Genomic DNA, 27,964 nt, shown 5'->3' with positions numbered 1-27,964 from the left:
CCCTTTCCTCTCAAGTTAATCCTAGGAGGCTTGTAGGTAAGATCCGTGCAGTGGTGGAATATACCTGAGAAGAGTAAAATCCCAGTGAAAGAAATTGTTTCATGGGCTGCATGAAATTACAATGTAACTCAGATCAAGAAGTGAACCACTGGAGAGAGCTCTGATATTGAAAAGCTTCCTCCTCTTGCTTTTATCCTTGCTTGTCTTGTGTTGTGTCTTTGTAGGAGCATTTCAGAACAATGTAGGAAGATATTCTGGGTTCAGCTGGTCCATAGTTGTTCCAGAGGTATTGGCTAAGGTGATATTCTGGTTTGCACCACTCACTTAGCTGTTGGACTTCTTGTTCTGCTTGTGGCTGTTGATCTTAGGGTACAGGAAACCAGAGTTGTATCCAGAAGACAGCTCTACTCCTTGGACATTGCTGTATGTTATTGTAATGCTAGGTATCTGGGCTGCAGATGGACTGTGATGAGACTCTTCTTTTCCTTGTCCAATACCATTTAGGCTCTCACCTCTCTAAAGGATGCAAGGATTTAAAAGAAATGGAAAACACAAACATCTACAAGGAGATCAGGTTGCATCATCTATGAAAAAGTGGCATATAATTAGATAATCACTTTGCCGATTGCCACGACTAACTCAAAACCAAACTTAAAGGATGGAGAAAATTATATCTGAAATTTTTTTAATATTTTGTGAATAACTTACAAGAAAAACACCATTAAACAAGTTATTGTCTAAAGCATGGACTTTACATTTGCTACCTAAGAGCTGGTCTACTTTGATGAAAGACCAGGCTAATGACAGCACATTCAACTATGAACAAAAGTGCTGTGAATATGCTCAGACAGTCTATGAATTCAATGACGTAAGGAGTCCCTCCATAATGAAGGACTGTTTAGGTTCATTGGGGCAAGAGGTGATGTGAAATGTAGTGATAACAGCATGGATAGTTTGAAGGGGGAAGCAAACTAGAGAATGAAGTGAAAACAGGAATTGAGGGAAAGATTAATTAGCATTTTTTGACAATAGCAATGTTAGCTGTGACTTGTGCAGGACCAAAAAATGACAGTGTCAGGATGAGGCTGGCAATAGCTCATAAGGATCACTACTAACAATAAAGAGATGTTTATATTACATTGGGGTTACTACTGCAAAGATAAAACTGGCTTGTTTTCACCTGTCAACTCTTTTCTCCTATTTCCCTGTCTGTCAAGAATTAAGGCAAGTTAACTCAATTGTGGTAGATGTCAAAAAAAAAATTATCAGTATGCCGTAGCTTTGTTAAATGGAAGAAGAAATGGACACTAGCACATTATACTAAACAGGTGATATGGCATGTTTCAAAAAACTTACCTTGATTTCCTCCAAGTTGCTTTTTTTAGATGTTTGGTGCTACCCAAAACAGAGAACATTCAATAGTTAACAGTGTCACTTTGTACAGCAGTACTTGCCACAAGACTATGGCTGTCTCAGAGGTACAGCCATCAGAATGGCTATCTCAGCTTACTGTGTATATATTATTCATATAAAGACAGCACAAAATTAATGCTTCCATGCTCCACTAATGAAATCACAGACCTCATCAGGAGACCTACTGAATTCAAGAAAATATTCAAGTTCCTTGAAGAAGTTGGACTTAAGGGGAACCTTGTAGTATATGTTCTCCTTCTACTTGGTTTCAGCAATGATCTACACTTTGTGGTCATGTTTTCTATATTCTGCTGTGAGTATCGTGTGATTTTTGCATCTCAAAAAATAACGTAATTTGTGCTCAGAGACTGGGATTGTCATTAGTTTTTGTTCCCTTGGTTAGTTAGACCCATGCCAAATAATAAAAAAATAACTCTTACAGTGGGTGTAGCCGTGTACTCTCTGACATTCAGTTCCACCATGGATATGTCATCAGCATCTAGAGGTGTCTGAAAAATGAACACAGATAAGAAAGACATAAATGACATGTAGGTATTTCACAATATTTTACATACATGAAAAGCAAAGTATAGGAAAAAGAAAAAAAGGAGGACAGCAGAGGACTGACTGAAAAGTAGTGATATGCTAAAGATAGCTTTGTTTTTTAGCTCTCACCGTCTGTGTTCATTTGATAGCAAATGATGAGGCAACAGAAAGATTGACCAAGTAATTTGGACAGTGAAATACAAATATTACTGAAAACACAAGACAACATACCATTCAGATACAAAGTTCACTAAAACAGCACCATTGCTTGTCAGAAATGCAACAAAGACAGCTAAATAATGAACCAGGGTGGAAATAAAAAGCTGATGACCTTTTATTGCCTCTAAGTCATTACTCATTGTGTTAACTCATAGGTTATCCACATCGTCTTGGCAGGAACCTTCATGATTAATTATGGTAAAATGTGCAGATTTGTTAATCTACCAGTTGTCAGAGAATTTAGATATTACGCAGTCTATTACCTTCTCACAAATCCCAGAATCATGGCTCTTCAGTGTAGGTTTGGCTCTTATGTTACTAGTTTGAGTTGTGTCTTTACCCGTTTCATAGGAAATCTGTCTGCTAGCAAGTCTGGAGAATGTATTGGGGGAATCAGTTTCTGTGTCAGTACAGCCCTAAAATGAATACAGCAAAAACAATCACTTTAGCTTCCTTAGACTTCTGTCCAATTTGCCCCACGAGAATCAGTTTTACCTAGAAAATTGTAAAGAGACATTGTATAAAAGACATTTCACAAAAGTTATGCCATGTATGACTTTATAAAATTTTTCCTTATAAGAGGTACAAACAAAACTATATCAAGTCTGTTGAGTCTAAAATTTGACTTGCCTTTCCCCCCCGCCTCCACAGGATGTACTGCAAAATTTCAAACAAAATAGTGTTTCTTTATAGTCTATTGTTGAAACTTCTCTGATGCACCTCATAGGTCTGAGGAGACAGTATTTCCATAGTAGTACCCAATGAGGAAGCACAGGTGTTCGGAGGAATTAGGGACAAAGTTTCTGAAGTGGCTTGGGTGGAAGCAGAAATAAATAGAAGGAAATGTCTGGGGACTGCAGAATCAATGCTTTAGAAACATTTTGTTCCACAAAGGAGCCCTGATTTTATAAACTTTGTTCCAATTAATGGGAAAAGAAAAAAAAAGATATAAAAAAACCCAACCCACCAGAATTTCCTAGAACTCAAAAATTCTGTTCCTTTTCCTCATTCTGTCAGCCTTTTCACTACAGTGATGAGGAATCACAGAATTCCATGGATCATCATAAAACAATGAAACAGCTAATGGGGCTGTGATGAGCAGCTCATGGCAAACCAGCCTATTTTTGGTTTAACAGTGTACCTTGCCTTAAAATTGGGGAATGTAACAGTGCGATAGACTTTCTTTAATTTTTTTCATGCAGAAGGGGTTTTTCATAAGCAATCTATGTGCTTTGGATGTAGTTTCCATCAGATGAGAGTATATAATTGCTTGAAAATACTCAAAGCAATTATTGATACTTTCCATATTTGATACTTTCAATTATTGATATTTTGATAAACTTTCCCCAGGGAAGAAAATAAGAATAAGAGTTGTAGAAAAACGTGAACTTTGATGGAACTGGAAATTGGCCTGATGCGTCTGTTGCTGTTAAGAGAGAATCCCAATTGGTGATGCCATACCAGAATTTTAATACATAACAGATTGATTGCTCTAAGGAGGATCAGGATTGTTTTTTTCTGTGTAACTTTGGGGAAGGATAAGGGGAACACAGAAGAAGGGGAAGAAAAAATTAATTTAACTTGGAACAGTGACAATCAAGATTGTATTTTCAGAAGCAGCTTTCTAACTATTGGGGAAGCAATGATGAAGATGAGTCTGCAGTGAAGTGTCTCCAGGTGGAAATGTGTCCATGGAAGATTTTTTAGAAGAGCTTAACAAAATATCCAGGAGGACAATCTAAACATATGTTTTCCTGCTGAAGCATGAGAGGTTGGGCTAGGCTATTTTCTGGATCCCAACATTTTGAAAAATGTGTACGGTGCTTCCCATTCCATGCATAGAGTGTATTAGCACTTACAGTCCCATTTGATTGAATTTTAAAATGGAAGCAACTTTCTTTTCTGAGCATCTGTTCCAGAGCTTGGCTCCTTTTCATTGCAAAGAACTGACTGGAAATTGTTTCTTTAGGATTTTCCAAGGTGCAGAATATCTGCATCCACAGGAGTACAAAAAAATTGCATAAAGATAATTTATCAGCTTACAGTTTGATGACCAGCCTTGACATAAAATACACGGCAGCATACGTACTGCCTTTTTGCATTGTGAGTGTATGTCTAGAAGTCTTATAGCTTAATTGAGCTACATATGGTGCAAAAAAAACCCAAAATAAATTATCAGCGAGCATCGAAGCAAGTTTGTTTTAAACTGAGCTCTTCTTTCTGCTCTGTACTTCAGCTAAACTGATATTACTTACTGATAAATCAGAGTATTCTATGGTCAAATCAAATAGTTAAGGGAAACATATATTCTTATCAGAAAATCTTGACTCTATCATTGTTCTGAACAAGATCCAGACTTACTCAAGGCTTACAGCACAGTCCAGACCGAAGCATGCCAATTGCTTGCAATTTTTTACTTTGGGTAATTTTCATTCTCCATTCCACTATTTTACCTCGAGTATTAAGAGTTGCTTTCCTAAGCAAAAAGAATTGTTGAATCGTTTGTATGGTTCCCCTTCCCCAGCACTGATAGTAGTACAAGAACACACAGTGTTACTGAATGATTCTGTTGTTTTTTTATGAATCAGAATTCACAGTCTAGGAGATGCAATATACAAATGTTTTCTTTCTTTTATTAGCCAATTCTAAAACATTCCACCTGAATGGTGGCTACTAGCCAGAAAAATTTCATTTTGATTGGACCAGGAAGTCAAAAGAATATAGATTGCAAAGAAATTGAAATACCACTGTTTTAAAAACAACTGTCAGAATTCAGCACTTGACTGGATTAGATACAATGATTATCTTGACTATGAAAAAGAATCACTGAGAAAATGATGGCTTTTCATATATTTGGAAATTTCATTTAAAACAATTGCAAAGAACTAACTAATGTGCTTAGTTACTTAGTAATATAACTTTGGGTTGCAAGAGTGAGCCTGGGATGTGAAATATGTGCCCTGTTTCCAGCTGCTGTGCAAAACATTTGGCTTCACTTAGACTGGCAGCAGCAAGCTGTTAAGGTCTTCTGTGAGAATGATTCTGTAATGGATTTACTGATTTGTCTAAATCTGATGATTTATATGTTTCCAAATACAGCCCACTTCACTTTGAGAAAGCAGTATCTGTTTCATTACAATCTTGCTTTCACTAGAGAACTATTTAGTGACCAGCAGTTTCTTTTTTGTGTACGTCCAGACTCCAAATCTGTGGTCAGACAAGTATGTCCTAGAAGTATGATCACACTTTCAAGGGTGCTCTGACTCTAAGCTTCCCTTACTTTCTAAAATTCCTGTTGTTCCATCTTTCCACTCTTCCTTCAGTGTCACAAACCATCAGGAATACAAAGATTTACATTCTGCTTTTACAATTCAGCCTTCTGTCTTTTATTTCACTTTGTCTTTCTACTTTCTTTGGAGCTCTTGTAATGAGCAGCATAATGCATTTCATCTAAAGAATCTACCACTTTGAAGGACTCTATATGAAAATGAATTACTTTGCAATTAAAAATGGATGTATGGGAAGTGTTTCCCTTACTGATTCACTGTCAGAGGGAGAAGACAGTCGCCTTTTTCCTTTCTGCGACCGACTTATCTCAGAAGACTGGCTGGTTACAGTCGCTCGTCTGGAGGAGGGATAAGTGCTGAAAGACCGTGAGTCTTTAGGAGAAACTCTCAGCAGGGATCCAAGGCAAGGAACGTATGTTGCAATGGCTGTTCTAATGGATGAGAGGTAGAACCAGTCAGGTTTTTTCTGTTAGCACAAAAATTCAGTCATCATAAACAGTGCATTTATTCAGAGAGATGAACTAATGCTGCATGGACTGGAAAATTACTGGGTACAAAAAGAGTTTTCCAGATATCCAATATCTTATATACAATCACCCTGCAAGATCACTTATTCACAGCGTTCTGCAGGACTCAAATTTATTGCTTGGCAGGAATAAGGGCATTAAAGTATAACTCTTCACACTGAAGGGAGCTATTAAAATGATGTTTTATCTGCTTTCAGCTTAATGAGGGCAAAAATAAAATTTTGTCCCTTTAAACTGAACCTTGCAGAAGTGCCACATAATGAGTTATTTTAATCTTCCCCTAAGCAGCTATTCTAGCTTCCTGTAACATATCTGTTTGCTGGCTATCTGTAGAGTTGTACAAAAAGTGCAGTAATATTACAATATTTCTTTCCTCATATGCAGCATAAGGAAACTCTTTTGCTTATCTTTCCTCTTCCTCCCAGTCTTCCCCACTTAGATATTCATACCCACCTCTTCCCTATCGAGTTCCCCAGTAGGTCTTTGTAAAGGGTGAAACAGCAGCACATACATGGCTTTGCTGCCATCCGTCAGATCTCCCAGCCTGCATCTGAACTTGATGTGGTAATGACCCTAGGTGTTACAACTCAGAATAAATACTATCTGAAATATGAAAGCTTGAAGAAAGGTGGGGAAGACACACAAAATAGGGAAGAGGTGGATTGACTTACTGAATTGCATCTCACTGGCATGGTTAATTTAATAAATTGCTGTTTGCAACACTGACAAATGTCTGCATCTCTCATGAAGATAGTTAAAAAATTTATGGTGCTTTCCTTTGAGGTGGGAAGGTCTCTATCTTTTTTCATGTAGTCTGTAAGTATAGATCAGTATCCATAAACATCTCTAACTCCCATCTGCACAGGAATTTGTTTCAAGTACAAATTCCACTGACATTTATATGGCATTGAGATGTTTTCTTGGGGAGGGCGAGGCTGTCTTGCAGAGGTAAAATGAGCAGGTGAAGCAGAGTTCAGGTACTAGCGCTAAAAGTGACAAAGTTACTGTCTGATTTTCTTTGCTATATTAAACATAGCTTATAAGAGTGAACTTACCTGTATTTGGGGTGAGTGATGGCATAAATGATGGGGTTATGGATGACAGAAGCTTTGGCAATCACAGCTGGTATGGAGTTCATGAAGGGTGTTAGGACATGGGAATACCTAGAGTAATGCAAATGCATTATATATTTAGTATTGAGTTCTATGATGTAGTCTATGCAGTTATACACTGACAGCACAATGCTTTACTAGTGCTCCAGAGAGAGTAAAAGGGGGAGTTCTGTACCCAGACAGTGAGAGAACAAATTTTACATCTTTTCCCTGTAAAGATCAACACCAGACTAATTGCATTTCTAAGAAACATGATTTTCTTGGGGCTTCTCTTGCTGCACTTCACTACTATGACTGAGGATGGTGGTAATTCCCATGTTGTTTACCCTAGGGACAAAGTCAGCCTTCAGTAAGTGAATGTTCATTCGTCAGAGTATCTGTCTGTTCCAAACTCAGCAGATGATACACTTGCTGAGTAATATGTCACTAAATAGGTGTGCAGAATGAGGCATTATAGAGAAAGATAAATAATAAATCTATTTTGCTATTCAAACTTTATTTTTTGCCTGATCTGAACTAAAAAGTGAAGGGAAAGTGTTTTCAGGTGTCATATGTTATGCTGATGTGTTACTGTGACCATGCATATATGCAGGTGATGTGACTGTAAAGGATAAAAGAATTATGACGGATGTCTATCTATCTATCTGACATGCTGCTATCAGCCAGTTAATTTTTGAAGATAGCTTGAAGTAGCCCATAAGGTCTTGGTCAGAAGAAAGTCAATAGAACAGCTCAGACCAAAATAACAATAATATTTCATCTGCAGTTTCTACCAGGCAAGTTCTCCATGGACCTGCTTAGAGACTATGAAGACCTCTTCCTGCATTGGTAAAAAGAGTTCTAAGTGAAATGACCTAGTAAGTCAGTCTTTGCTCCCAAGGATAACATCCTTTCTTTATCACTTCTCCCCAAGAAGGCAGTCTAAGCTCCATCTTTCCATTAGCCTTGTATTCGTACAATATTATGGGAGAAAACAGATTTTCCTCTCAATCATCTCTCAGAAGAAGGTCTCTCATATGAGTGCTGCAAACAAACAATTAAGAGAATTGCATACGTAAGTGGCAGCTCATCTTTCTGGTGAAGAAATATTTCATCATATTATGGGAATATTTCTGCTCTGTGATGAGATAGAAATGGTTGGCCAATGGTAATACAGGAATCATTTTGTCAGCCGCCTGAATGTTGAGATGCCATTTCGCCTCTAATTTAAGGCTTTTCTCTGATAAGAATTGTCCAAGTAGCATGTTCTCCATATGCAATTTTTAACATGGTTTCTCCTAATCATATTTTAAAGCATTGGTTAGAGGTGTAATTCTTCACAGAGTCTGGAGAACAGCATGATCTTGCTGGAATGGAGTTTTTGACCCTGAGATGAGAGAGAGAGAGTGCTTTGGTAAGACTGATGGCAAGTTCAGCTAACAGAAACAAACAAGTGACAAAGGCTTTTCTTTAAGCTAACCACTCCCAGAAAATAAAACCTGTAGACCAACATTAGTAAGCACGACTGTGTGCTAGCTCAGTATTTGTCATCCAAAGTATTTTCTAAAGGAATTAAGGTTCTTCCTTCATTTTGTGTATGGTGTTGCTCTGTCAGATGAGTTGTCTTTACTCCAAGACTATAGGCACAGACTCCATGCCTGCCTCCCATATGTGGCATGCAGTGATTTTATCTGAGTTTGTGGTAATAAAAGTCTACAGAAGGCCTCCAGGCTTCGTCTATTAATCTCTGAAAAATCCCAGAAGGATAGCCTAAAAGGTGTAGTTCAGAAATGGAAAAAAAGCTGAATGAAGCTGTGTTGCTTACCAGATATCGTCATGAGCAAGATTTGCAAATGCTCATTTGTCACATACTGTAGAGTTATAAAGCTGTCCATTTGTTCAGATTTTTGTCAGTGTGGGACATAAGTTGGAAGTCAAGTTCAGTTCCTAAAGTAGATGCTGTATGGGACAGCCTGACAGTTCTACATAGTTAAAATGCTTAGCTTAAAGCATCTCCAAATTTTTGTTTTTGAGGTACCTTAGAGCAAGTAGTGCTGCAAGGTAGCTGTGCTGCTTTTCTTAGTCTTCTTGCTTTTCCTCTGGTGACATATCACCAGTGGTAGGTGCCCAGTACCTAAGTCCCCCTGTGACAGGAAATGGGACACTGGGACACATCCTAAGGATTCGTGTTTCTGAGTGAGGAACCTGTTTACCTTCAGGGAGAAAATGTTTGCTGCTGCTTGGAATTGCCCCCTCTGGATACAAAGGGAGAGAATACTCTTAACATTTTTTTCTTCTTAAGCATAAGATTTTAGAAGTGCTATGTTTAGGAAGTTGCCTTCCTAAGCTATGAGAAGAGGCCCTGCAGTGGCCTCTTCCTTAGGTGTGTAACAAAAATCACCTCTGCCTCCCAAAATGCTCCATCATAAGTATATTTATCCCGTATGACAGTTTTAGGAAGACCTACTTTTTATTTCTGACTTGAAAAATACAAATAGTAGTGTTTTGTACTGTCATAGGAGTCTTCCCCTTGAGGATTTGCAGCTGACAAGACTTTCTAAAGCAGAGTCACACCCAGTTTACAAAGGCTAAACTGAAGCACAGGAAGATGCACGGGTTAATGTGGGAAAAATATCCACAAGGAGCCAAGGCATGCAGACTCCCAATCTGTTACTTGTACCTGGATTGTATCAGCTATAGCCTAGTGTCAAGCTATGTACAGATACTGTAGTAATAGTATCATGCTTTTGTTGAAATTACTGTATAAAATGCTGACAATTAAATAGATGAAGAACATGCTTAGATGATTTATATTTATGAACTTTTATATCCAGCATCAAAAAGCTCCCCAATGCAAGTACGTACTAATTTTGAACTTGCTTATACATGTAAGGAATTTCAGCAGTTTGATGTAACACAACAAAATGAATAGACTTTTGTAAGTAAAAGAAGTGGAGAAAGAAAAGAGAATCAACCCCTGGGTGGATCTTTTTGTGCCCCTTATGTAGCATTTTGGTACTAAATAAAGTTCAGGTAGTTCAAATATCCTAGCACAGAGAATCTGCATTCAGAAATCATCAGCACAGTAATGGTATGTTGCCAGTAATAACCTTCCTGTGTTTTTTTTCTTTTTTCTTTGTTTTTTTTTAACTTTTTTTTTTTTCAAGTCAAAGTAAGGAAAAATTACAGTCAGCATGTGCCTCATTTGTTAAATGTCATTCCTAAATATGTGAATGTTTTGGATGCACTTCAGGCATTAAACTTGCCATAAGGGCTTTGACCTTCATCCATCTTTTACAATTTCACACCTTTTTCTTTCACTGAATATTCCTTTGCTGATACATTCATAATTACCCAGCAAAAGCTACCAGAGCAACAACAGAGTATGGTGACCAGGAAATGACATAAAGCAAGATGACAATCAGTGCAATTTTGGCCATCTTCCACTCATTTTTCATCCTCTGATACTGTTTCTGGAACTTTTTATTTCCACGTTTGCATCCAAATGTCTGAATAGACCTAGGGGAAATAAATATACAACAGCAAAAAAAAAAGAGGTAGGGAATTGAGCAAATAGCTTCATAAAATGGGGTAACAATTACTCTTATGCTAGTTTATGCTAAAAGTCATGCGCTTTTAATATGTGTTAATGCATGTATGTGACTGGTCCTTCACAATTCAATGCACTTTTGTTGCACTGATCAATGTCAAAATTCACATGTGCTTCAGTGAAGAAAATAGTCCTGTACCAGAAGAATTTCCACATAAATCGAGTGTTCAAGCCAATTGAACAATGCTATATTAAATATAGTTAGAGAAGTCTTTGCTTCCCTAGGTCTGGTTTTGCTACCTTACTCTCAGTCTGTGCTTCTGAGCTATGTGACTAGATGTGCTGATAGCTACAGGACAGATATCTACAGATTACAAATGTAGTGGCAGACACTGGCCTTTATTTTTACAACAACATTTTTTGTTTCAGAGACCTGTGATTAAATGTTCTACCTTTTTTTCACTCTTTGTCAAACATGGAATTTGTAGTTCAATTCCATGTATTTTTCTGTGGAATAGTTGTTGACACACTGTTGTTGGGTGTCTCTGATGTCCCTTTAGTATTTCTTTTGGTTGGTTAATGTCTCAGTCCTTTCTCATCCTTCAGACTTCTGTCGCTGCTACTCATATCCTTTTCTACGTCATTAGACAATATACTGAACAGCTCTGGCCTAAATTCAGGAATGGCCCTTCTAAGGATCATACTTCCTACCATGTTGACTATTGACAGAATTCTTGTTTGGTTTCCTGTCTCAGTTGTGTGCATACAAATTAAAAGTGAAAAACTTCCCAATTTTCTTCTCTTAGTCTTTGTTTCAAAAAAGTAAGCAGTCACTTAAATAGAAGATAAAAAGTTAAGACTGTTGGCTACTTACTTGTTGGCCTTCTTGATAGCCTCAAATATAAAGACATAGCTGTATATGATAGCAATCAAAGGAATGAAAAAGACGAAGCAGAAAAGCAGCATCGTGTAGGCGCGGACTGATGGTGTGAAAGTTGTGTAGTCCCAGGAGCATGAAGTCATCAGGCCCTCGGGAAACATACGCACCTAGAAGAAAGACAGGAGAAGGCATAAGCCATGAAGTGATGCTTATTCTGAGTGCAGCAGTTAGAGAAAGATACTCAGAATAACATTGGATTTAGTCGTGTTCTATTAGAGGGAAAAAGAGTTTAAAAGGATACACGATACTTCGTTTAAAGTACCTCTTCTTTTTTTTTCTTTTCCTGTGTTGCCCGAATTGTATTTATGTTTAGCAGTCTAAGGCTTCAGATTGAATACTGAATAATTCTGTTTCGTTTCTTGAATATTGTTTAAAGCTCAACATAGTCAAAGGCCGTGTCTCCAAACACTTCAGTGGGTCTTGGATCAGACCTGTATTGTTTTTAAATATCTCCATTTCCTGCCAAATTGCTGTCTTCCCAAGGAGTGAAATGAAACTGATTGCTATAACTACCACTTGTAGTAGCTCGTGCAGATAAGAGAAGTTTACTGTGCAAAGGAGATTCATTGTGCAGACCAAATTAATTTTGTCACGAAGTAGAGTGCAAGCAAAAAAAAATCATACATCCATAATATTCTGCCTGATATAGAATATAATCTCCTTAAAGGAACTGTGTCAAACTAAGTAAAGAAAATGGCAACAGCAATGTCTTTTTACCTTTGTATTTTAATTTTCACTGTTTAGAGTGATATTTTCCATTGAAATCTTAAAAATACTGCACCAGATGTGCTCAGATGCATCTAATTACCATATGAGAGTTAGTACTGTGGATACTATTAGAATCTAATTACAAGATAACAACACCCTTCAAGCAATTATTCCACCTTCTCCAATTAAGAATCTAGAAACTAAGACTATATTGTCATTTTGTTGTTCTAACAGCTCCTCATCCAACTAAAGGCAGGTTCTCCCAGTATTGCAGTTTGCCTGCTTACACATGCTTCATGTTCACGGGGGACCAGGATGACAATAACAAGACAATAACAAAAATCTGCTGAAATTCTGCTCAGTAACTGAGTTGGTTGCAGCATCCTTTGGGAGAATCAAACATTGCTTTATTCTCACCTCAGCTGAGCGGACACATTCTCTTCTGGAATTAGGGAGCACAATAATGGGCTGGGGTTTTGAATGATGAGTTCATTCTAACTTACTGACTGAAACTGGTGACTCATAGGAAACAAATTAATGGTAGTGAGGCAGATTCAAATGAGGAAGAATAACAGAAGCTCTCTTTGTTACAAGTTGCAAGGATCAAGATGCTGTATGTGTGTTCCAGTTTGCAGGCACAAAATTCACATTTACAAAAGCAAATTAATGAGTTAGTTATTACTAAATGCCATCCTTATTGGAAGCCTTAGTGAAGATACCAATGGCTGAATGGAGAATGTGACCAACACCTAGTGCAATTTGCCCATGTAGAACACAGTCAAGGCTTACTGAAGACATACTTGCACAAAATACTCAGACTGTATTCCTCTTTTATATGAATAAAGAAATTTAGATTGACACGACTATCTTACACAGCACCTTTGGGGAGGAAAAAAGTGATCAGAAAAAACACAAATACATTTATTTCACTTTTACGTTGTTGAATATGGCTCAACAGAAGTAGGTGTGGGATAACAAGCAGGCACATCCTTCATGAATTTTGGCCATGATTTTATCTACTGTTCTTAATTCAGTAAGTAATGAGCTTAAGGTAAAGTGCCATTGTCATGTAATATGCTGTAATACACACTGAATTTTTTTTCTCTTGATTAGAGATCTTCAGGTTCAATATGTATTTTATCAGTTTTCTTCAAATTGATTTATTCAAGCCTAATATGCAAGCCATTAATTCAACCTGGTTCTATACCTGTAACCAGTCTTTAATCCAATGCTATGAGGGGAAAAAAAACTTTTATTCCATTTCACTTACTCCATCCAAAGAAGGGCGGGAGGCTCCAAGCCAAAGAGTACAGCCAGACTCCTACCAGGATTATTAGGGCCTTCTTCTTAGACGTCACTCCAACAGAAGCCAGAGGTTTTGTGATGACAAAATATCTGTCCAAGGCAATCACCATCAAAGTGATCATAGATGTAATGCCAAAAAGAGCTCCGCAGAAGGCATACAGCTCACAGCCTTTCAATGAAGATGACAGAAGTAGCAGTGAAATTAATCTACCCATGCTAATTAATTTCTGGGAGAGTTCAAGTCTATGTTTCCCGTGAACTAACGTATTCTGGAATTTGTAAAGCAAGGGAACTTCAGTTTTCCTGCAGTTGTAATGCTGTTTCAAAGCTGCTGTCTGTCTTGCTAATTGCATTATCCATGCAGATAAAAGTCAAAGATTTTGTTTGCTTGAATTGCTGGAGACAGTGATACTTAACATATTTTCACTCATTGATTTCTGATGTTTCTAGTGGGATCATTTCAGCAGTCCATTAATACCTTGTTTAAATCCAGTTTTACTGCAGCTCCCGTAGAAACAGCTGTTTTGCGTAACAACGGGTTATAGCTACTTTGATGTCATGGAACCATTTATATCTCAAGGTCAGCATAACTGAAGTAAATATGCAGACTATGAATATATTAATGAGTGATTTTAATTATTCAAACAACCTAATGATTAAAAGCAGTGGGTTGGTTTAGTTTTTTATTTTAACATGTCCCTTTTAAGGCCCCTTCCAACCCAAACCATTCTATGATTCTGTGATTCTATGTATGCAACTGAACACGTCCTGGAACTGACAAAGATGTGCTTTTGGTCATCGGAGATCAAAATAGCAACATTACTTCTCTGCCTGTCCCCTCTGCCAATACCTGTTCAAGAGGCAAAGACTAGTCTTCCTCTTACTACAGTGACATAGGAAGAATGAAAGCACCTTCATTCCACATTTCCTTACTCCACAGGAAATGTTCACTTAATATTTCTGTTGTGAAAACTCACTTTTGCCAGTCTTTCTTGCCTAACTTTGCCAAGTGCAAGTCCCAGAGCATGTTATTTAAAAGAGGGTTTAAGCTGGTGTGTTGAGGGGTGGTGCTTCTTTGTCATAGGACTCTGCCAGTAGCTCAGTTATGAGAAGATTGGGGAAGAATGCTGGCAAGGTGACTGGTCTTGTGCCTTATGTTGCCAATCATCTATCTCATATATGTAATTTTCCTCTCCATGGTGGGAATGTATTTACTGCACACAGTCAAAAATGTTCAAAGCAACATTTGTGTCAACGTTGAAACGATGTTGAGAAATGTTCTCAACATTGCAAATGTACCTGAGGATAAGGAAATAGTAGATTAACTGCCACTATGGTAAGAACATACTTAGTGATATCTTAGAAAGAATATATACAAACCTTTCTCACCAAAAATCCAGCGTTTGTGGAGGCTGTTGGTGAAAAAAACTGGAGACTGCGTAATGGACATCAGGAAGTCACTAATAGCTAGATTGATGATGAATACATTGGCTGGAGTCTGAAGGCTCCTACTCCTACAAAAATTAGAAGGAATGTTACTAAACACTGCTGCACTGTTAATTATGTTGTTACTCTTTCCTGTGAGCCTTGACAGCTTCACAAATACCAAGGCACACTACATGGCAAGCTAGAGCAGAGTGCTTCTCATTTCCCTCACGAGAGAACATAAGCAAGGCTCAGTTTTACTCTTCTTATACTCCTGTGCACTTTAGAGAATTGTTTTGATAACCAGCTCAGTGATGGGGATAAATCATATTGTTCTTTAAATATTCTGACTCAATGCAGCACTGCATGTCCATGATTAACAGGAAATGAAAGTTGATGTACTCTATGGATTTGCTGGATCTGGGTCGTGTTAAGCAGGGGGAGGGGAGCACATTTTCCACTGCTGATAAGATCAACAGTGACTTCCAATACAGGAATTAAGCAAACTCACTATGTACCACATCAAGCATTTTGTTTTACATCAATTCTTCTCTATGACACTCATTTCACTGGCCCAGGCACTGACCTTGAAGAAAGCAATAGCCAGCCTTCAGTGTATCCTGCCTGTATATGTTATTCATAGTATTATAGTGCAGCGTTTTAGAGGGTAGACGTAAAAGCTCAACTCAGAGCTTCCCAGTTTGGGGCTCAGTGTAACTTTTTAGCTCCTTTCTCAAATTTTCAGTCTTAGACACAATTGAAAAATACCAGAATAATTTGCACTGATCCAGATTCAATCATTGGGACTACTGTCCCCTATCTGTCAATTTAGGAGCAAGGAGATATTATTAGTAGATGCTTATGAGCCACTCATATTTGTTCAGTAGTCTGCAAAGTTACTGAACATATTTCTGTTTCAGGCAGCTGGCTGTCTTACAGTTTGCCATTACTTGAGACTGCTTTGTAGGCTTCTGATGTGTTCTCCAGACTTCTGATATACTTGCTACTTTGCTATCAGTGTCCCTTTCTGTCTTCATAACATCTTCAAATGAAGATAAGCTGTGTCCTCCAGTGGAATTGCAACTGCCGTGACTGGATTTCCTGTATGCGACCAGCCAAAGAGCTAACCTAGCTCATGTACTTCATCCTCACATATCTGGTCTGCATGCCAACACCTTTTCTGTTCTTAAGGCCATGTTATTCACACTTAAGTGTTGGTGTCTACTCTGAATGCACATACTGAAACCTACCGTTTAGTGCACCACATAAATATAGGTTTGAGACCCAGACTACTTTTGTCCACACTCCAGTGTTTTAGGTTAACACAACCAAATTATCATATAATTGCTGTTATTTTGGTTTATTACATCTGTGCCTAAAGACCAATCATGAAGTAGAAGCTCACTGGCCTGGACATCATGCCAGTGCTCTGCCTCAGTGTGACAAAACAGAAACAGGATGAGTGAACAGGAATGGTGAAAATATCACATTGTTGTCAGCGACCCATTTCCTTCAGATATAAAAGTTGGAATGTGGCTTTAGTTAAAATGAAATAAGCCAAGTGTTAGAAAATGTGAAAACAAGAGGCATGGCCAGTAAGGAACAGAGTGGGAAAAGAAACTGAGTAGTAAGCAGAAGGAAGGAAGCATCTGAAATAGCAAAGATATGTGGGAGAGACAGGTGCAAAACATCCCATCAGTACAGTGCAGACACAGTTCAGCCCATATAAAAAAATCACTGAAAGGTTTCTGCTTTGGCTGCTTTTCTATTGCTTGGCATATCTGGGTGATTCTTTGCAATTTTGCTAACAATTTTGCTATGGCTATGGTTAATGGGAGGAAGTCAGAGGGAAACGGCAAATTGCCACTTTTTTTCCTACAGCAAAGTCTCTTGGTGCATTTTACTATGTCTGCATAGTAGTCTGATAGTATGCCTGCGCTGCATTTGCAGAGCACACTCTAGATACCGTTAAAGTTCACAAATTTGAGTATTTAAAAAAAAAAAATCCAAAAGACAGATACCTGCAGAAAGCATAGATGACCAGGAAATTACCCAGAGTTCCTGTGATCCCCACTATAAGAATGACTACTCCAATTGTATAGTGGGCATGGTCTGGGACATCCACTGTAGGAAAGGCACCAGGAACATCTTGCACTGTCATCTTCTGTGGAGTAAACAAGAGGTCATAGGTGTATTGTCAGACTTTACTGAATAAGCTGGCGTGTGCTCCTCTAAAAGAGGAAATGGTCAAGAATGCAAAAAGACAGCAAATAGTTTCCAGTAGTTTTAATTTTAGGAAAGTTTCTGTACCTGTGAAGTTTGATTTCTGTTGTCCTCTGACATCACTGGCTAGACTTCTCTAACTGATTAGAAATGATCTTCTATGGATAAACATGCATTTATACCTTTAGTAGTATGGCTATTTCATTTCTCCCACTGAATAATACTGAATTGCATAATACTGAATTGCAAGCTGCCATCAAGACTTGGTTACCAAAAGCTTGGCAGCATTGAACAATAGTCTTTTGGAAACTAAATTAAGGATCAGAAAAACTAAAACACAAATCCTTTATACCGTATTCCTGGTTTCCATACAAGTTCTCTTTTCGCTCTGCACTGAATGAAGGTATTTTGCTCTATGTGAAGTACGTGATAAAGCACTTGATGAAAGCATTTGTGTCTTAATCAACTAATAACTCATAGCAAAATTCAGTAGCCAAGTCTGAAGACTACAGCATTTAAAATAATAATTTAAAAACATTTTTTAGTTAAGTATCAGAAGCCACAAACGTATTTTAGGCCAAGTGACCCCAGATTAGTCATGAAGCAAACAATAAGGCTGCACCCAGGAAGCAGGATGACCTGATAGAAATTGAAGAGGAGAGAAGAACAGCTGTCCAAACCCATCACTGTTCTGCTGCCTTTTGATATAAGGTCAGGCAAGAAGACTTAAACACTCACCTATGTGAAACTGCCACTGTCCTACACGTGTCTTGGCACCAGCTCCAAACAGCTAATGGACTCATGAAAAATACCAAGCCACATCCTCATTAATCTGCATGGGCAGAACCTGTCTCTTCTTCATAGCCAGGCTTTTCTCATCAAGGGTGGCACTGGCTCTGGCATGGCATGCTGTGACCACTGCTCATAGCTCAAGTCTGCAAGCTGCAGCCATAGCATTCCTCAGCTACTGAGCTACAAGAATTACACCAGGGTTGAGAAAAGCCCAGGAAATATTTTGCATCATTTGTAGCCTGCCTACTGTGAATACTGTCAACTTGGCTTTGGCCTAGGATCCAGGACAAGGGAATTGCCTGTACCAAAGTCTGTGCCTGTACCAAGCTTAAATAGTGCTATGAGGCTGGAAATGTTATTTCCAACGACAAGTACTGGCAGGTGGTGGTACAGCTGTCACATGCAGTCATTCCTTCCCAGGAAAACGAAGGTTGCTGGTAGGAAAGGAGGAAAGTGCACAGAGGTAGATATGAAGTTCTGCCTTTTATGTTGTAGTTGTGTTAGTAATTGGCATTCCCTCAGAAATGCCTTTGACAACACCCCAGTTATCAAAGGAAATGGGTATTTTCACGCAACAGAGGCGGACATTACTTCTGAATACATCTGTGAGATTGGGCTGAAGTTATTAGAGACAGTGTGTACTTAAAACTAATGTGCCAGTAGCAAGAGGTGAAGCCCAGGAGTGTCTGGAAGAGATTGTCTTTGCTTGTGTGCTGAAGAGCTGCCCGCAGCAATCCTCAACAACTAGAGTGCAGTCCCTGGGTTTCCACATTAGCAGCAATGAAATGCTGGACAAATACTCTGGTCTTAGAGAAAATCTAGCCCTTGCTGTTATTGTAATTGGAGCAAAATGTTAAGGTTGATGCACTAACTGAATGACAGTATCATGGCATTTATTGTTCAGGTTCCTGCAGCAAAGTGTAAGTTGGCGTCACATCATCAACATCAATGGGCATCTTGCCTAGGTAGAAATTGCTGTGCTTAACACACTGCCAGTAAAATAACAAAAAAGATCCCATACTAATAGCAAGTAGAGAGGAAGAGTCTGAGATAAAACTGTTTTAAATAAATAAGATTGGGTGTTCTTTGGTTTGGGTTTTATTTTCTCCTTAGGCTTGTGGCTAGAACATTTAACTGCTATTCTACAGAGAGTTAATGGTGACTATTAATGGGATGGAGATTTCTGGTGGTTTTCCCTGTAACTACCCATTTAATCAGAACTGGATCAAGGTAACAGAAGCGAAGCAACTAAGGGAGCTTGGTTTGGCTACAAAGAACAGAGTAAAATGGCTTTAATTTGAATTAAATTTGTGGAGGACTAAGGACAAGGAAAAATTTAAAAGATAAATATAAATACACAGAGAAATCACAAGAGAGGGAAGGTTATTTGAGGGACAGTAGAAGTCTTTAAAATGACTTGTTCAGGAATGAAGCAAGTTCAGAGTCAATAAAAATGTCAAGTGTGGGAAAAAAAAGGAATAATATTTATACTGGAGCAGTGATAGGACATAAATAATACTAAATATATGGGTGAAAAAAAGGTCTGCAGCAAAGAGGAATAAATTCACATTTTATTGTGGACTTCCTATAGGTCTGGGCTTTCTACCACAGGGTCCAACTCTGGCTGTTCTCTAAGAGGAAAAAGCCAATTATTAAAAAAAAGTGATTTCACTGTTTTTATTGGAAATACAGATCTGATTCAAAGCTTCTTTAAGTCAAAGAAAGGTACTAGTTGACTGACAAGGCATTAGATCAGGCGTGAGCACTTCAAATTCATAACTAAGTTGCATACATACAGCTTCCTTACTTGAAGTTGAAACACGTGCCTGTATCAAGTTCAGCTCTAGATCTTCTATGGGAATTGTACGTCAAAAGAAAGGACAGGGAGAAAAAGATAGTGCTTGAGGAAATCAGGTCAGCAGGATAATAAAGAGATCAGACAATTCCCAAAGCTTTTCTCTATTCAGTTTCTCCAGCAGATTAGCCTTGTTTAGCCTCTGTCTTCTGTTGTCACCCCACAGTATGGGTACTTGGTTGTCAGGGGGGAATAAAAATCCCACTGTTGCAATCCCCACTGTAGCAGTTGTCCTTTGAGAATACTCTGAACAACTATTTCAATTGCATTGATAATACAAAGCATTGTTGCCTTGCATGTTTTTCTGTTCAGCCTTCTTTCTATAAATACTTTGTAATGAAGATAAGAAAAATGAACAGGCAAACAGGAAGAACATATCTTCCAAGAGATATGACAACACAGTTTATTTAATGTTCAAAAATTTAAGGTTCAAAACATCACCAAATGCACAAAGGAAGTGAACTGGAAGCTAGAGGTTGGACATTTTCCAGTGGATGGACAATGGACTACAGCTTTCCTTAGTCAACAAGTAAAAGATGCTTGCACCTGAGGCCTGGACCACTGGATGCCAGTATACCCACAGACCAGCTATGCTGGGGGTGGCTTAGATTGGTATTAGTTCTGTAGGAATAAAAATCATTGTGAAGCACCAACTTCCTGACAGTCATTCCTTGCACATTTCTCAAGCAAGCAAACAAAATGGGCACAGAAGCTGTGGAGGACATCAAGGTAGTAACTGTAATATAACAAAATTTCTTCACAGTAAGTACTGAGAGTCAGGTGGAGAACATATCACTAGCCAAGGATGGCATTTTAGTCAACCTTAAAAGCAGGTTTTATAATACTGTTTGGGTGTATATGAAAACTGGCCTTTTGCTAGAGCTGTAAAATAATTTGTGTTTTTAATCTCTGGTAGACATGTCATTTATTATTTATTTACACTACAGTTTTGCAGAATCAGATGGGTAGTTTTGGTATGGTAAGGAACTTGGGAAGTGCCACACGGATTCAGACCAGCATTCCTAACAATATACTAGCCTGCCTTTAGCCATGACTGCGTGCTTCACAGAGCTGTGAAACATGCATAATGAACAGTGTTGTGGGAGTTTCATTTTCAGTATAGAGTCTTAGCAGTTGGTTTGTATCTTAAAACAGGGTTATTATCCCTTTGAAAGGATAATCTTAGTGGAGGATATTTTTATCCTCCATATATAGGTGTAATCCTTTCCAAAATCCTACTCTATCATTTGCCTCAATAGAGTCAGTGGCAAGAAGTGATGAAGTTATGAAGTTGCTCTATGTTAGTGTATTTCCTTCCAGCAGGTTTAAGTGTGTCCTTGTGGAAACAATAGAATAGACGGAAACAGCTAGGATTAATGCAGTCTCCCTTCTTAAAATGCTCATTGTTCTCCCTAAAGGAATGCTTGTCTACTGCCTACAACAAAACAGCTAAAACAGAACTGACCATGTTTTCAGTTATCATTCGGTAAACTTGACTGAGACTTACAAACTTGAGATGCTTTTTGGATGTTTGGAGAAAAGGAAATGTTTGATAGATAAATATGTCTAAATCCTTGCTGTTCTGGCCTTGTCTGTGGAGGCTGCAGCACAACATGGAGCCTTGTTATTCTATATTTATGGCCTGCTGCCACAGCTGGCTACAAGGAGGCAGAATTCTTCCTGGAGGGCCAATTTGAGGAGCCAGCCTGTTTCTTTGGGAAGAGAGCAGCACACAGTCCCTTCTGCTAAGGCTTGGTGCAAACAGAGAAGGGGTAACAATGAATCAGCCACAAAGGACATCAGTGTAGGGCAGAACTTGTATTTCACCATGAAGTTTGTCAAGACCCTGCAAGGCACTGGTCTGAAGAGAGTTAAAAGATAAAGGAGTTCCTTTGCGGTCCAGGACAAAATGAAGATGCCTAAGTGATTTGTCTAGGTTAGAAGGAAGTGTAGATCAGATATAAAATCCAGGAATATTTGTTGCCTGCATCTATTCTGTCTTGGAAATCTCTTCGTTATACACATTTTCCTAAAAAGAAGGTTTTCTAAATAGTTATTTCATAATTGATTAAAAAAATGCCAAAACCAACCAAACCAGCTCACCTCTGAATAACTTCTAGTAGAAGACATACCATTTTTGAAAGTCCAACCCTCCCCCCGCCCCACCCATAGCGTAAGAAAAATATTTGTGTATAAGTGAAAAAAGGACAACATGCAAAGAATACAGCTCAACCATTACTGGGGGAAAAAAAAATCTGTTCTTTTTCAGAGTAAGAAAAAAATCATATCACTTAATTACGGTTCACATGGAAACATTGATTACTAAAGTCCTACTAAAGCTAACAGTGATGATGGTAGGAGCAAGACCATGCATGTAAAGACTTGTACTGAATATAAATCGTATTTGATATAGCCCACTTCTCACATTTCCCCAATGGCAAGAGTATAAAGCAAGGTTTAGTTTATGCTTGTAGGGAAAGAAGAAATCCTCGTAAGGTCATTTGGGGATTTGAACATATTTCAATGCTCGTTCTGACTGATTAATTGATTTATTTGTGCGACGTTGTTTCAAAAGCCAGGAGCAGAAAAAACTAGGACAAGGACATTTTTCAGCTACTTCTGCCTGGACATCGGATGGATTACACCTAATTTGATGTAAAAAAAAAAGACAAGGAAAGGGAAATAGGGACTGCTATGTTGTTGCTTTTGTGAATTCACCTGGCTTCAAACTGTAGGCATTGGTTTTGCAGAATGAATGTTTTAATGGAATAGAGCCAAGTTCCAAAACATCACAAGTTTTGGCAGTCCCACACTGACTTACGCAATGTGTCAGGTTTCTTTGTTCTTAATTTCCTGCCAGTACAGGTAATGAAGCTGCTTATTTACACAGTATGACTTAGACAACCAATGGTAGTGTTAGGCCTTTTACATTGAGACAAATCATATAGTTTAGAAAAATTATCAGAACAGAAAAACTGTAATTTCCTAGGGTTTCTAGGTGCAGTGTTTGTACTGCCTACCTACAGGAGGCCTGAAACAACTGATGGCACTTATTTTTCTTCACAGTTCCTTGCTCTGATTTCTGAGCTTGCCTCTGTGGGCACTTGCTCTGTGATGACAGGCAGCACAAAGAGGAATGTAATCCCACCTCAATTATGGTTTCAGCAGGGTGACGCCAACTGCTAAACCCTCTTTCTGGTAGACAGCAGAGCTTTCCATAGATGATGTTTGTCCTGTTGAGCAATTTGGATAGCAGAGTTTGTATCCTATATTTCGGATTTAATCTTAACGACAAGCAGCGCATACTGCTTTCAGTCCTGAAACTCTCTTAAACCAATCTTTGTGTCAAATTAAAATGCAAAAGTTTGAAAATACAGTCACTTGACCTAGGGAGAGGAAACGGACAGCTCATGACTTCTTTCAGCAGAATAAGGAAAAATCCATTTTTAATTTTCTGATGTAAATCACTCTGTCCCCAGAATCCTTTTCCATTTTGCCACGCGCTCTCCAGTCCCTCTTCTCCCCCCCTGCTATGTTCTGTTATCCTCTTTCATATGTTATCCATCTAATTTAGTTTGTAAGTGCCTTGGCTCAGGGCACTTCTCTGTTTATTTTTCTGTAATACACTGCACACATCCAGGTTTTATTAAAAAAATAAATAAACAGACTGCATTTTTACTATGCAAATAATAAAATATTTACTAGTCCTTCATTATAACTTAGGATCAAACTGAAACACCCAATCCAACATCCTATATGCATAAAAACTTTTGGGGTGTTTGAAACTTGCACACAGTTTTTAAGTGTCCACTGTGTTTTGTGGGCCATGCTAAAATACCTGGTGTGACCATATCAAGATTTTAAGTTGAATTTCAAATTTTAAAAAGTTTAAAAATTAGTTTGGGTCATTTTTTTATTCTTTACTTTTAAACAGACTTTTATATAAACATCAGGTGAACAAAACTTTGTAGTCCTAGTAGTATACTGAGATACACACTCAGGAAGAGGACTTCTGAACTCCTTTGGTTCAGGCTTGTGGGTTGGGATGGAGAATATTTTTAGTGAGCCCAAAGAAATTCCATCCTGAAGTGTCATCACAACAGATAGAACTTACCTGGGAAAACCTTCTGAATAGCTCTCTTGGGTAACTGCAAATAACAGCTCTTTAACATTTACATAAGCACTCCACTGCACTTACAGACTATTACAGAAATTACAGGGATTTCCATCTTGAATAATAACACAAGAGAGCACTGTGTTTGAACTGCTAAACAGCTGTTTAATGCACAAGAACATGTTGTTTTGACAGTTTGCAATACATTTGGTGTACTTTGCCGTTAGACATTCCTCCCTGTCTTCTGCCCATGTAACTCTGCTGAAAAACACTGCTTCTACAGTCCTTTCTGCTGTAAATAAATAGTTAAAGGAATAAAAAGAAGATTTTAAAGTTTTCATTATGTTGCTCATTATTGCATTACAGCATTAAATGTGTACACGCACCTTAAACATCCATTTACAGTTCTATAAATGCCAGCTTTGCCAGCAGAACTACTTGCTACAGCTTTTAGTGACAGAAAACACTTACTGTTGGGGCTCTAAGAGGCAGGTCCATCAGTGCGGAGGCATTGGCTCCCGAGTCATTCCATGCATTGAAGGACTCCACAGTTTTGGTGCCGTTGGGGTCCTCAGAGGGGCAAGAGATCCCCCTTTGAATGGGCTGATTATTCAGGTGAACAAAATCTAAGCAAAAACACAGAAAGAAAAGCTCTCCTCTGAATTTAAGTCAGCCAATTTACCTTTTTGTGTGTGTGTAAAGCAGATTGTTAGATTCCCTGGAATAATGTGAGATCCAGTGCAGAGTTTCTCACTAGAGCTTCAGATTGCTTCACTCCATCTTCAGCTTAGCAAAGGGCAGCAGCAGCAGCTTCCATTTAAGTACAGGAGACAGCAGGGTCCGCACATGCCCAGTCTGAAGCTTGTTCCATCCAGATTCCAGCTTCACTTTAATGACAGTATAAAACTGATGTTCCCTTAAAAGTGCTGTTATCTTTTTTGCCTTTCACAGATTTATGTCTGAATTTTATTCCTATATCCACATTATCCCTGTACGAAGACAAAGAAGTTAAAAGGTTGACTTCACTATCTGTCTTAAATACTAGACGTTACTGTTCGTTTTCACTGTATTGGTGAATTAGTTTTTTGTAGTCTGCTTTTAAAGAAGATGTATGTGTACAGTTATGCTGAAATTGTCTGAACTCAAATAGATTCTGGTATTTAACAAAGTGCTTGTGTGCACTTCTGTCTTGTAGAATTTAGGTCATGGTTATTTGTTGGTCCACTTCTAAAAATAAACCAAAAATAGGGATAAAACCCACTGACATCATCCTTTTCTGCTCTTCAGTTAAAAAAAAACAAACCCAAAAGCACACAAATACCTTAGACAGAGAACAGAAAATAACCACTTGTTTCAAGCGTTGTCTGCTTACTGGTTTCAAGACTTGTCTGCTTTCTTTTTTCAGTTGTGGTTAGTTAGGGCGTACATTAGCAGATTCTTATTCACACAAGTTTTCCTCTATATGTGCAAAGAGATATGAATTGCTGTATTCCCAGTTGAAGGCCCATTACTGTGGTAAAGTGAAGTTTAATTGCGATAGAGAATTAGGCACATAGTGTGAAAAAGCTGTTCTAGCAGATACTGCAGCCTGAATATCAGAGTTTAGGCCTTCCACCCACCGTCAAAATGACCCTAATGCAAGCTATTAGCTTCATTGCAGTCAGTAATAAAAATAGATGGTGTCAACTGTTTCTGGAAAGCCTTTGTGAAAAGGTTGTGATAGTAATGGTGGTAACTGTATTCCCCCAGCTCTGTGTTGATTCCCTCTCATGTACTTTTCCTTAAATTAGCACTTGCAGTACCCAACAAATTGAAGGAAGAGGGGAAAAAGGATTGCATTTCTTTGCATGAACAGGAGCTGTGCCTCTATATCAAAGGCACTCACCTATAGTGCTGCAGATTCCCTTTCCTTGATAGTCATTCAAGGAAGGTAGCGTTTACCTTGTGTCACCAGGCCACTGAACATTAACCAGAGGAGACACTTCTTAGACTCTACAGGCTCTCAAACTGTGAGACCTTAAAAATAATTATTAGCAGACCTGTTGTGAAAGGCAGAGAAATTTCATCGAGTATCCCTGCCCTGCAGTGTTAGGTGGACACAACCAAGCCAGATTTAAACTAGCTGTGGCAGAACCGAGCCCAGAGGTGGCTGATCACCTGACAATCTTCAACTTTGTCAGTGTCTGAGATTCTATGGTCATTTTCTAGGGTGTGCTCTTCCCTATGTGTGACATCAGACACATGACTATCAGGGCAATGGTACAAACTTCAAAAGACGTTGATGTGAACTCCAAATTCATCACTCTGTCTTCCTGCATACACAGTGCTTGCGTGCAGCACACTGTAGATATGAAGCAGCAAACAATGATGTTGGACATTTTGAGGGACAGGACCTTTTTGAAAGATAATTTTGCATTTTACAACTAAAAAGGCAGGAGATGCTATTACAGAAAGCCACAATGTGAAACTGGCAAAAGCTCATACTATCTGCAAATAAAGCTTATTAAGGGAGCAGAGCAGAAAGTACATTTTAATGACTGAAGTGCAGAGAAAGAAGGCAATGGAACATCTCCCATTTGTGTGAAGTTTAATTCATGTGTAGTTACATCCTACTCTTATCAAACTGATATGACAAAGTTTGAGACATATAATCTTCAAGGACAGGCATAAATACTAGATCAGAGATGTTCTTTGACTGAGTATTCTAATTTTCTTTGCTCAAATCCTCTTAGTTTTCTGCTTTATGTCTTAGTTTTGCGTAATGCTAACACTCAAGCTGTTTACATACAGCTTGTACGTTAAGTTTCCCTTTTCCCTGGGTCACAGATTACATTTTTCTTCTTTTTTCCTCTCGTCTTAGTAACAAGTCAATGCACTGAAAAGATTTCATTTCCAGTTAGCCTGGAAGCATCCAATTTTTGGCATTTTTAGGGGAGCCCATAGTATGTTTGGCACAGTAATCAAATCATGGAATAAATGCAGCCTTTTTTAAAGTAAATCAGACATTATACAAACTATGTGTCTTCTTGCTTCATTATATTTGGCATTGTTGTACATGCCTTTCCAGATAGATTAATTTGATTAGTTCAGCAGCTGCTGAGAGTATATTGTGAAAAAATATGCAGTATAAAGGACACAAAGAAAGTTTTCCCAGTGAGAAGTGGATTCTAGTCCAAAGAGAGCTATTGATTTGGTATCCTTCCTTAGCCCCTGGGGCCTGCTTTTGTGAACGCTAAGCACCTGCAAGCTAGGTGAAATTATTTCTGAAAATTGGACCCTAACACTAAGATTCATGTCCAATGGAAGTGTTCTCATATGATTACAGTTGTCTGATCCTGTGTTATAGCCAAGTGCTAGAGGCAATTCAGCTGACCTATTTTATATGCGATGCCTCAGCTTCCATGGAAGGAGAGGAGTCGTGTCCTAGAACTGCACAGGGTGTGAAGTATGAGGCATCTCCTTCTCTGTACCTAGGGCTTGGGAAGTCAGACAACAACATAAAATAACAAACCATTCACAAAACTATCAGAATGCTAGACTTGGGATCTGGAGGGAGATTTGCCCTCTGTCTCTCCCTTGTTTATTCTCCACCAAAGCTTACCTCTCTTGTATCCCTTGGAAGCTTAACATTGAAAATGTATCAGTTCATGACCCCAGGTACTTTCTAAAGCCATCCAGCTCATCCTAAAGTTTTCAAACATTTATGCTACAGTTTTGTGTGTGAAACATGCCAGAAGCCCACCTGGATTACAGCCCAGGTCTGAATTGCCCCCCAGTCCCTTCTGAAGAAAAGAGAACCTGCCCAGAATTCTTCTCTCTTAATTCTGTCACATTGAGCTATGGTGAGAACATCCTTCCCAGTTTTAGAGTCCTGACTTTCACCTGCACCTCTTGCTACTGATAATTAACTTCTGTTCATAGCTTTTTATAAACTACAGGCAGAAATAGCAGAAAGACCATGGACTCTGA

General features: G+C 38.5%; 2 protein-coding genes across 3 annotated transcripts in view; one reads left to right on the top strand and one right to left on the bottom strand.

Annotated features, from left to right (window-relative positions):
- The window catches only part of WAPL (WAPL cohesin release factor), a 157,835-nt gene that overhangs the window by 16,382 nt on the left and 113,489 nt on the right, over positions 1-27,964 (top strand). The gene's annotated exons all lie outside the window — the stretch shown is intronic.
- OPN4 (opsin 4) lies at positions 325-24,493 on the bottom strand. The gene is given in 13 exon segments (XM_068399395.1): positions 325-516; positions 1,357-1,395; positions 1,854-1,922; positions 2,442-2,594; positions 5,716-5,896; positions 7,048-7,155; positions 10,438-10,602; positions 11,508-11,668; positions 11,670-11,680; positions 13,552-13,755; positions 14,967-15,100; positions 17,033-17,175; positions 24,467-24,493. Coding segments are annotated over 13 exon segments (1,587 nt in total).

Source organism: Nyctibius grandis, chromosome 4 (genome assembly GCF_013368605.1).
Source record: "Nyctibius grandis isolate bNycGra1 chromosome 4, bNycGra1.pri, whole genome shotgun sequence".
Lineage (NCBI taxonomy): Eukaryota > Metazoa > Chordata > Aves > Nyctibiiformes > Nyctibiidae > Nyctibius > Nyctibius grandis.
This window is presented reverse-complemented; position numbering and strand designations above follow the sequence as displayed.